A 12,416-nucleotide genomic window follows, 5' to 3' on the forward strand; every position below is an offset into this window, starting at 1 on the left:
TCATTCCATCAATTCATCAATTCCACTTCGATATGCTAAAATATCGTATTTCACAAACGTTCCTCAATAACTTCTCTAAATACTCGCAGCAAAAGCACATCAAGCAATGAAAAACTCACTACATCAGAAGTAAGCACGTAAAGACTGTATACAAAAATACAATTTTGATGACTTTAAAAGCTTTTTGTTGCTGCTATTACCGTTAATACTTCTCTGTGTTTTTTTGCATCGTCATTTCTTTTTCCTTATTTCACATAAAAAATCATCTTTCCGTACTTTACTCTTGAAGCGAAATTGTGCTTTTTACTTTATTATGTCATACATTGAGATGAATTTTCCTTCTTTCTGTTCCTTGTGCAGTAATGTGAATGGAAAATGAATGAAGAGACCAAGAGGATACTCACAGAGACAGTAGTCTTATATTCTTGGATAGAAATACATGATTACTTGTGGCTATAAAAGCATTAGCAGTGACAATTTGAATAAAACTTTATGGACGTATTCTCTTACTTTGTGAATGTATGTGACTAATGCATAAGCTTTAATACACACAAGGGTGATGATGAGTTGGTCAATTTTGAATAAAGTAAGTTGTGGCTTAAAGTTGCAGGAACTTTAAAGCTTTTAAGATTTTAGAGCACTGATTTTAAAATGCGCTCAAGAATTAAAAGATTTACAAAATTTAAATTTTTAACGGTTTGAATTTAAAATTTCAAATTTTAACGGCTTTTAATATTTCAAATTTTAACGGTTTTTGAATTTTTAATTTTAACGATTTTTAAAATTTCAAATTTTCACGATTTTTATAATTTCAAATTTTAACGGTTTTGAAAATTTCAAAATTTGACGGTTTTGAAAAATTCAAATTTTAACGGTTTTTAAAATTTCAAATTTTAACGGTTTTTAAAATTTCAAATTTTAACGGTTTTTTTAATTTTTAATTGTAACGGGTTTAAAAATTTCAAATTTTACGGTTTTTAAATTTTCAAATATCAACGGTTTTAAAAAATTTAAATTTTAACATTATTTAAAATTCAAGTCAGAGAAGTTCATCAAATAAGTCATGCAGCAAGTCTACACATATATCTGACAACCTGAAAAAAACACACAAAAAGTTGGAACCCAAAAAATTTTTTATAGTATAAGTAAAGACTAAATTGTCTACAGAGCAACGTATGATTATCATTATCATTCCTATATAATCAATATATATTGCCACATTATTGTTTTAATTCTAGATGCAGTACGTGCTTACCATTCTAATTCTTCATTCTTGTGACATTTATTCTATTCATTTACACGATATTAAATATGAAATATTGAATACGATGAATACCGTCTAATTGGAGACTAAGCATCGATCGAATGATGTGCAATTGAAAGTATAATTAAATTTATTGTTGATGGATAAAAAAAAGAGGACATTTTTGCTGAGTGCTTTATAATTATTAGTTTGACGCATATGAAGGAACATAGGAATGTATTGATCTTTCTGATGGGTGGGTGGTAAATTATTGTTATTTTATGTACAATGTCCACATTCAACAGTGTGTTGTAAATGTTCAATGGCTTTTAATATGATGTCATGTATTGTATTTTGTAAAGGTTGGGGGTGAGTCTAGTCGACATGACGATTTCCAATCCATGTCGATTGATTTAATTGTTTTGGAGCCGGTTTGAACAAGAGTCGAGTTTTGATAATTTATAGAGAATAATTAAATTATCTAGGGTGACAGTAACAGACTTTGTGGACCAAATTATTCCTGGATTGAATGTGTCCTAGTCAAGGATGTAATTAAGTTTTTAATGAGATTTTAATAGTCTTTGACAGTACAGTAAGGCTTAGAAACAGTTGATTACTCAGATCATTGAAATATAGGGTGCGGTAAGGCAATTAGAAGCTAATTTTTTAACGAGTATGAATACGCTAGACCTCTACACTCATTAGATCTACAGCTTATAGAGAAATCACAATCTTTGACACAGCTCTTTTGATGATATTCCTGCCTGTAGCCTACAAAGGAAGACTTTGAGTCGCATTTTCACTTCATACGATTCGAAAAAGGATAAGTGAAGCATTTTCCTGTCGAGTCTCGAACCACTGATCGCCGAGTTGGTATTGTAATAATTATTTACCGAAATACTGACCCATTTCGGCATTGAGCCACTTCTATTCACAATCATAAGCCACTTAAAAACAATTTAAAACTCAGAACCTCAACAAAAGATTCAAAATTAATTTTCCTTTAAAATCGCCCCCATTTAAATCATCACAATCACAAGGCTAGTCAACATCGTGAATTCTTTCACCTGGCACAACTTAATTAAGTTTTGAAATTATGAAAAGACATTAAATTTTTAAAAAAAGGGAATGAAAGGAAAGGCAGCAAACAAGAAATTAAAAATAAATCACAGCTCCTTTCTGTTCAGCACAAATAATTTCATGAGAAAAGACAACAAAGTATTGTGAGTCGGAAAGCAGCTTACTGTTTTAATGTCGAAAAGTCTGTATAATATGATGAAACTGAAATAAATTCATTTATTATTTCAATATTATTTTTTGGTTCCCTTATTATTTTTAACGATCCGCTTTATTTCACCTCGCCTCGATGATGTTCATGTCTGGAAAAATGTTAAAGGGTTTATCATGAAAATTATTTCGCAGTCTGTAAATTGCTTTTCAATACTTTTTCTGCTGAAAATTCTCTTTTTTTCTCCCTCAATTTGAATAAAAGGCAAAGCACGTAATTTTCTCATCGTATCTCGCATTTACCCTGCACACAAAAAAACCCATTCCTCATTCCCGTACAATTTTACGGTCATCAACTATCTCAGATGGGGCTTTTTTTTTTATTCCATCTTCTGCCATCCACAAAAACCGAAAACCTTTTCACCTTTTTTTCCTGCGTGCAAAATTAAATGCTAGCCGAATTTCTGTAAAACCAATCTACATTAGGCATAGCGACATTGCAATGAATCAGCAACTCTTTGTCTTTTCAAGCGGAAATATTTGAATATTTTACTGATGTCACTGTTGTGCCTATTTCCTGAGCGATATAAATGTCTTTTGGGGGTTGTTTGTAATTGATGTGTATTGAAATATGATTTTTTAGCACCTCTTATGTTTAAGCGCTGGAAGCTCGGTATTGATCATAAAAAAATAACACGTCTCAAAGCTACTTACTGAGCTCAATGTTGAACGGATTTTGTAAGGAAATGTTTATTGGAGAAAGCTGAGCTGGAACTCTGGTGATTAATCATTATATTTAGGAAATCGCCACGAATTCAGAAGCTGGTTACCAAATACTTACACTCAGGTAAGTTTCTTAGGATTTTAGACTCAAAAAATACAAGAAAATTGAATGATTTTTCTACAAAAACGAGGAATTGACCTGCCCTTGCCTCAATTACTCTTTCCTCAATCTGTTGCGAAATGTCGCAATCTCAGTAACCCCTCTTTTCCACCTGTTATAAATTCCTTGTAGAATTTGTTTTGTTTGACGTGCAACAAAGTTTCAATCACACAATCACCTCCCTTCCTCACTACTAAACGAGGTCCCTAAGGATGCAACAGAATATCGATTGTATGTCAATTCATTCTCACTTCAATCTTTTCCTGAAAAGCTCAAAAGGAGCAAGTGAATAGCACTTTAGCTCAGTGTTGAACATTCTTTTTACTGGTTATCCTCCGTTGACTTAGCTAATAATTAGCATTAAGTCAGATTCAATAAATAATCACCAGCACTAAATCATATATTCCAAGCATATCGAATTGTGGATTTAAAATTAAATTTTAGACAACAACTACGGATAACCCTATTTGCTATATCCACCATTCTATAAATGGATGAATATTCCATTCCAAAACTCTATGGAAGACAATTTAGGTTACATAAGCATTTTGTTTATTTACTTTTTCCATAATGGATGATGTCGTATCACCTGAAGGTGAAAGCTTAAATAATTTTTAAGTTTGCCAAAAGACTTGTAAATGGCAGATGTGTCTAATTTAAGCTTTTTTAATAAGTCGTAACATGGAAAAGCACGTTGATGATAAGAAGAAGAAGAAGAAGGAACGATTTGACATAAATTCGCAGTAAATTTTAATCAGTTTATTTTTGTGTCATGACATTTAATAATGTTATATCATAAGTCGTAAATTATAGAGACTTTTATGCGTTGACAAGGTGACAAGATTAGGAAATGAGGAGTAAAAAATTAAAATTATAGCTTGTCTAGCTTCTTTTTTTTTTAATAAAATGTATAATTAATTTCTGAGAATTTGTTCATTTTCAAGTCCATCTAAGAATGGATTTTAAGACTGCTTCCTTCCATTTCTGTTAAATGTCGACTTAAATCGCAAATCCTTACTTTATGAAACTACATTCAATGCAATTCTATCATCAGAAAGCACTTAAATCATATAAATCCACTAGCTTGGTGTTTATCCTCAACATTTTAAAAATTTATACTCAAATCACATACCAAAATGTCAATTCTGCCCGTTAGATTCATGCAGAACCCAATGAAAACTATCACATGATTCATATCCGAATGGATATTTTATTATGTCCACAAAATGGGGATTGAATTCAGAATAAAAACTTCTTTTTCCTTTCATAAAAATAGTCTGACGTAGTAAAAGGGTACGGAATAATTAGCTCTATTCAGGCAGGGATTGTTTACTTGTTACGTAATGCAGAGTTGTCCAAACAGTGTGATGCACTATGATCTCTATGCTGTGTGATTTTGATTGAGGCTTACCACCAAAATGTGCAATGGTACAAAATAAGTTTGGAACACACTGATGAAACGTGAAAAATTGACTATTTGACGCCTTACCCTATTTCTTCGGTGGTGGTATGATCTGATGCGACACAGTATGAATATAGGTACTACTACAAAAAAATATACAGCTTGGCATGGAAAAGTTGCTGATGCACAGGTGGTATGGTATAGTCGTACGATATTAGTACACCAATTGTGCTGCATAGATGCACCGGTGGTACACAAATAAAGTACGGAATCGGTACCATATCTCATCTTACTAAGTGTGTTACATAATAAGGGAACAGCTCCCTCTCACAAGAAGCAATAAAAAATATTTTTTCACTCAAGTTTTTCAAAACTTTTTCATTTTTTTATGAAAATTGAATCAATAAAAAAATATAAAATTATAATCCACATCTTAAATCATGAATGGTTTTGCCATTTATAGCATATAATAAAAAATTCAAATGACTAATTTAATTTGAATTACAAAAACAAGTAAAACTCACCTCAAAACTTAATGTTCCTGTATGATCCTTATCGAGGGTATTAAAAATGTAATGAGCATATAGTCCCGTATTTGCTGTAAATGAATAATAAAATCATTATTAAGCTTCATTCCCATATTATATTATATTTTTAGAGATCCGAAGAGAACAAAAAGTTTTTCTCATTAATGTTAAAGAATTTATAGGGATGGTTTAAGTCGGTATTAAAAATTCATGTTTCAAATGAATATTTTAGAGACTTTTTTTTTGCTGGTTTTGAGGGGAAAAATAAAAATGAGGAAATCTTGCAAAAAAAGTTTTCAATTGTCGCAAATGAAAGTTAGTCTGAGAATAATCATAATGATTGCACCATCAATTTTTACGATTTTTATATTCTTTCTAAGTTAAAAGAAAAAACTTTTTGCCGATAATTCCGGATAATAAAAAATATTTGCAAACTTTTTTTAGTAGAACTGCTAATAATGCTGGTTGGGTATGATGGGAAAATTATGTTTACTGTAGCTGTGTTGTTCATTCAGAATGCAGGCGTTACTTTCTCGTATAAACCTATAGTTACCCCCTTAACGCTTTTTAACCAAGAAACTGTTTAGAGCAAGATCTTAGAATAGATCAAGAATGTCCGTAACACTCTAAAACTAGACAGCTTAACTCCCTTGAAAATAGGCTTATCTTTGAACTAAACGATCTTAATTCTTGCTAGCTTAACTAGCTCTTAGCCTATATCATTATGATGGTACCTGTTATGAAGGTCTCTGGTTCCAAGACTAAGATTTGTCGAGATCACGACCTAAGAATTGTCCGAGAACGAGATTTTAGGAGACCTAACTTTGTGCACTGGTGTACTTACTCGATGTACATATGTGGTATTGAATATACTTCTAGTCTTGATCGGATTGTATTCAAAGAAATGGAATGCTGAACCTTCTTGTGAAATCCTTCTTGAAGCGGTGTACTTCCCATTATAAAGTTCAGGCAATCACTATCCCAAATAACACAAATTATGTAAATAGATTCAAAATCCGGCATCATACTAGATTTAAGTTGGCCTAAAGCAGAATTTTGAATCAATTAACCTCAAGTTTTACTATTTGAGTAGTTTAGATTGGCAACCGTCTCATGAACAGCTCAAATCATTAGGAAGTGACTCAGAAAATCTTCATATCATCCAAAAAACCTCAATTACCTCAAAACCATCTTCATCAAATCAAACAAAAAATATTGCCCCAAAAAAGTGTACTCAAGCAATCATAACGCCATTCATAACCAATTCACCACAGCACTTCTGTGAAGTAACGATGATAATCACCAAAAAAATCTAATATTTAACTTTTTAACCTTCCAAAGTGCATTAAACTCATCCATTTATATTTTTTTCATTCTTGTGTGAAAAGGCAATTTTCTTACTGGATTTCCTTTATAAACAGCAAAATCATGACTAAAAGCCCATTGAGCCATAAAACTTAGGAAATATTTACGTTCACGTAAAAAAAAAAAGGCAAAAAGGTATTGAGTAAGAATTAAGAAGAAGAACATTGAGAGAGGAGTTCCATGAATCATTTATAAGGCAAGCAGAATATCATTGTCTAATGTCTCAGTATCAAGGTGCAATTGAGCATGATTTGTGTAAATTTAATGATAAAATTATTAATTAATTATGCACATAATTACATTATTTGAACTAATTCTTGTGATTTTTCATTTTACATCACGATCACGTTCGTCAAAAATGTAAATTATTTGAGAGCTGTAGCCATTTATAAAGACGGGAAGGAAGGAAATTTAACGAAGCACGCGACAAAAGCATTTAATTATTTTTTTACATCTTTTTTTATGTTTCATATTAGAAGTAAAAAGTCTACAATTTTTCATTTGATGAAGGAAAGGAAAACGGCTACTGCGGGGCGAAATGATAAGCATAGAAAAATTAAATGAAATGGAATGAGTTATACAGATACAGTTATGCTGTGTTCATGGGCTGTGGACATTCCTATTAAGCTGTTTTTGGAATATAAATTTTTTTTATGATATTGTAAGATTAAAAGTTTGTATTTGTTTTGGGATTTAATGTCTTTTGATGCTAGGATCCGCTAGGATTAAATGGAATTGCTGGATGGAGGAACAACGAAATGTAGCATGATTCGGGAGCAAATGCAGGCTCTTAGAAAGTCGAACAAGTACTAGATGAAGCTATAACCATGAACTATAAAACGGATTCTGCTGTGACGGTTTTATTTATATCAGGGCACATCCAATTTAGCCCTAAATTTCAAAAAAGTTTAGACTCTTATTAAAACAAAGAACTTTGAACAAAAACTCCTGTTTGGGTTGGTCGAAAAATTCTCGCAGTACACTTTTCTGCGGAGGTACACAGGTTTTACGACCTTTTACAGGTTTCCAAAATATAGACCTGCACATGTGCTGCAGGCTGTAAATAAAAATATCATCGACAGTTTGATTCCATTATAAGCTTTAAATTACCCAAAAATTATGCACATATTTCCAGCTTTAAAACTATCATCATAACTCCAAAATCAATTCAATTTAAATTCAAATAAAATACATTCTAATTGAATTTGCATGCACATAAAACCCTCCTACTTAGCATCAATTTACCAAAACTTCTTGCTGCTTCTAGCTCTTCATATGACACCAATATCACTTACAATAAAGTTAAAGAAAACGAAAACTGTTATTTCTATTTAAATTACATTCAGTGATAGAAAAAGAATCCAAAACGACCCAGTCTATCAGTGAATTTAAATCTACACCAACAATTTTATGTGACTTCAAAAATTTCCAAAAATTTTTTTGTTATGAAAGTCTCATGGAGAGCTTGCCTTTTTTGAATAGGAATGACATGCAGAGAGAGAGACAAAAGCAGTCAAAAACAATCTAATCCCGAGCGACACATATGATGGAGAGGCTCCGCTAATATCAAATGTAAGCCACCTTCGTGTGGTCTCTATGTGACCACCATTTGGCCTAAATGGCTTTCATGTTACTGACTCCATGCGACCTTCATGTGTCTCCATGTGACATTCATGTGGCGTCTATGAGGCCTCCATGTGGCCTTCATGTGGCGTCTATGTGGCCTTCATGTGACTCCATGTAACCTTCATGTGACCTTCATGTTTCACCATGTGACCTTCATGTGGCTCCATGTAGCCTTCATGTGGTTCTATGTGGCTATCATGTGGCGTCTATGTGACCTTCATGTGTCTCCATGTGACCTTTATGTGGCTCCATGTAACCTTCATGTGACAGCCGTCACGTGAAATTGAAGCAGTTTCCAGTTAGTGTTAATCAAAGAGATTTAGTGAAACCTTAAAAGCTACATGGTAGAAGCTCCTACATTTGTGTCGCTCGGGTGACATGAGATAAAGTTTTTTGTTCGTGTGGAAAACGAGAGTAGACCCAAGAAACAATTTAGTGTTCACAAATGAGTTTTTCATCATTTTACATTACTCAAAATCTTCTTCCATTTATGTCTACATAGGAAGCATCTAATAATGTTAATGGTTCGCTCACAATCTTCATCGTCGTCCTACGTATGTATGTATGTCAAATGACAGAAAAATTAACGATTCCTTCTCTTTCGTCCTTAATTAAAGTTCCACATCATTCCGTACTCATAAAATCATAAGATCATAGATTTTTTTTGTCTGTGCGCCATACTTGGTCCATTTAACATTGTATATTATGTATAATATATTTTATTACAAGATTTATTTTCTATCATTTTTTATTTTTAGCAACACACGCAGCTCATTAAATTATTTCCATGTGAACCTCTCATAGACAACAAAATTGCCTTTTTGTTCACCAAAAAATTTTCATGGAAAATTAAGCAGACTAATGCAAATGAAAGCTTAATTAGTAATTATGGAATTTGTATGAAACTTTCAAATGCGGTTGATTCCATTTAATTAATATAATCGTTGTCTAAAAGCTTAAAGTTTTGCGATATGACTTTTGCAGCAACTTTATCCTATCATGTCAAAAAAAAGTTTTTCGTTTTGCTGTAATCCATGTGAGAAAGTAGTTTGGCAGGGGATTGGTAGCTTAGTTGAATGGATTAGATATATTGTATTGAATATTCCGAGTGAAGAAGGCTCCGACAAGGAGCTATGAAAGCTCCGCTAAACCTATTTTATTGACATCAAATGGAAGCCGCCTAAATGTGACCTGCATATGGATGCAATTTGGTCTCATTAAGTAAAAGAGCTTTACAAAGAAGCAGACGATTTGATACAATATAGCAGAATGCTAAATTACATATTTTGCAATTTAGTTCAGAGTAAGTTTTTTTAAAGTTCGGTGGATAACATCAAGTTTGCATCTCTTGCATTTTAAATAAACTGGCAAAAGAGTTTTATCAATTACCCATTCATCATCCACAGGTGATTCCTTTTCCACAGGTTGCTACCTTTCGTCGATGTCAACAAAATGGTTATATTTGTAGAAGGTAGCAAATTGTGGAATGGGACCAGCTGTGGAGGACAAGATTTTTTTTGCAAATCTACCTGTATATCCAAACTAAAGACACAGAATCACACAAATCAAAGACAAATCAAATAGAATAGTGCATTAAAAGTCGGACAGGCTTAAGGACCTTCAAAAGAAATCTCAAACTTCTGTGAACAGTTGAATCTCAAATATCTCCAGCTAATTGTTGTTCCTTGAATCTAGCAGCATAAACCTCAATAGAAGCCTAAAGATATGAAATACCCCCTTAAAATAGGTATACAATATTAATACTACGGAAAGGTTCAGTTATCATCCTGATAATACTTATAATAATACTTTCTGAACTTTTTCCTCACTTTCTACTAATGAGTAGGAATTAACACAGACTCGATAAAAAAAAATATATATATACACATGCGATAAAAATACGAGAAAAGTTCATCGCAAGATATTGAAGTGTATGTACACTTTATGACTGTCGAAATTATACAGCATGAATAGAAGAAAAGTTCTTTCGGAACTAGACAAAAATGTGCTTTCTTTATTTTCGGATGGCTGTAGTTTGATAGGGATTCATAAGGGGATGTCATACCTGCTTGAAGGACGTTTAAAGCTACGAAATTCATTATTGAAGGGATTTTAAGGGATTTTGTGAGACTTTAAAGCAATTCGATCAGATACGTTGGATATTCGGGAATAAATTTACATAATAAGCAGCACCCTACAGTTTTGGAACTTATGGATAAATCTTAAAAAACAAAATCTTTCGGAATTCTTGAAAATCATCAAATCCCCATAAATCTTACTCAAAACTCCACGACACCCCATCCAACTTCAACAGTTTTTTGTCAAAACTTTTTTCGCATTTCAGTTCCCCTAAATTCGAGACTATACTGTAGCATTGTTCTGTGATACGAAAAATACGTTTTCTCTTTTCCGTCCCATAATTGAACAATTTAATAAACAAAAAGGGATAATAAGAATAAAACAAAAATTACGTTAAGCATTTCATGCGAACTGTCCGCTTTCCTCTTCTTATTTTTATTATGCTCATCTATTTATTCATCTCCTATTTTGCTCGGTCCATGCCATTTTATGGCTTGGATGTCAAAATCCTCGAGTCATGAATTTAACAAGCTCCAATTTGCAAATGATTCGTTGGGTACTGATAGGAAAAGTTTTAATGATTTTTTAAGCTTGGGAAACGAAAAGTTTTTTTTTTTCTTTCCGCTTCATTCAGTATTTGTTTCGTTATTTGTTGATGCAGTTTTCAGGAAGGGATGAGGATGTTATTAGGGAAAGTGAGTAGACTTGCTGACTGATATGGGGTCGTTTACTTGTTATGATTGCTTTTAAGGGATGAAGGGATTTAGGATTTTAAGGAGCTTAAATAGAAGATTGCTTGTTGTGCAATGTACCAGTTGAATGCAAGTTGAATGCTACCAAATGGTAAATAGGAAGCTCTTATTTTTCAATTTTTTCAGACCTTGAAATTTTGAATTTTTGTGAAATGTTAAAATTTTAATTTTCAAAAATCATTTAATTCTGTAATTCTCTTGGTTGTTAATAGATTGAGTCAGGGGACTTAAAGCTCAGATGACAAAAATCAGTCAATTTTTGAATTTTTGTCACATTATTTGCAATTTTGTGACTAGTAGACTGACCCTAACAGACAAAGAGCTTGCATTCATACTGCAAATTGTCTACAGTAGTACCTAAAAGCTGTTACTTTGGGTTAGTTGTTCCTGGATTGCGCTAAAGTCACTGATCATCAAAAACTATCCCATGTTCAATACTGATTCATTTAGGATAGTGGTGGGCAACCTTTTATATTTCGCCGCACACCTTGGTGGTTAGTCTCGAACAAAACCGCATACGACATACGATTCGTAGTGTTTCCAAAATTTTATGACGGCACAGACATTGCCCACCACTGATCTACGAGAAAAACTTGTCCTCTCTTATATCACGTCTCTCAATTGTGTTTATATGCAAATTAAAATACAGTAGCCGCATTACCGTTTAATGTCATAAATAAATTTATACATACCTCCCTGAGGAAAAAATTGCGCGTAAATAATTTTAAATGTATCCTCTTTAACCATTCCATTTGGACAATGGCTTTTGAATCCACGATACATTCGTTTGATTTCTGGCTCACTGAATCTAGTCGTTTTGCAAATCTGTGCGAGTGAATCTGGACGATATCGTTGAGGCGCCTCCAACTCCTCCAGCTCACAATCTATTAATAATAAAAATGAGAGAAAAATATGAAAAATGATATTATTTTTGTTTCGAATCATTAAATTAATTGAGGATGCCACGTTAGGAAATTTTTCAATATTTTTCCAGAAATTCTAACTTTTAGTGATTATGATAGACCCTTATGTCTAGTATATGAAGCTGCAAAGAAAAAATTTTTCAACCCATGGCTGACGAGATATAGGGTTTTGAAAATTGTAAAAGTGTATCGACCACTTTTACTAAAAATGCTCTAACTTTTTAAGGTTTATATCAATTTCATTCAAATAACTTTTATTTAGTAGATATAATTAGGAACTATATTTACAGCAACAATTTTGAAACTTTTAAAGTGCCTCTAAAACTTAGATTTATTGAAAAATGAGAATTTTTCATACTTACATTCACTTTTCTCAGGTCGAATAGTGC

General features: G+C 32.5%; 1 protein-coding gene across 1 annotated transcript in view; it reads right to left on the minus strand.

Annotated features, from left to right (window-relative positions):
* LOC139087996 (Kv channel-interacting protein 4-like) overlaps positions 1-12,416 on the minus strand; it is a 72,328-nt gene that overhangs the window by 14,291 nt on the left and 45,621 nt on the right. The window contains exons 2-3 of the mRNA XM_070636978.1: positions 11,797-11,988; positions 5,280-5,353 (exon numbers count right to left, since the gene is read on the minus strand). Coding sequence (XP_070493079.1) covers positions 5,280-5,353; positions 11,797-11,988 — 266 coding nt within the window. The remainder of the gene's footprint in view (positions 1-5,279; positions 5,354-11,796; positions 11,989-12,416) is intronic.

This window comes from Chironomus tepperi, unplaced genomic scaffold (assembly GCF_022539635.2).
Source record: "Chironomus tepperi strain 1889 unplaced genomic scaffold, CSIRO-AGI_Ctep_v1 contig_159, whole genome shotgun sequence".
NCBI classification, from domain to species: Eukaryota; Metazoa; Arthropoda; class Insecta; order Diptera; family Chironomidae; genus Chironomus; species Chironomus tepperi.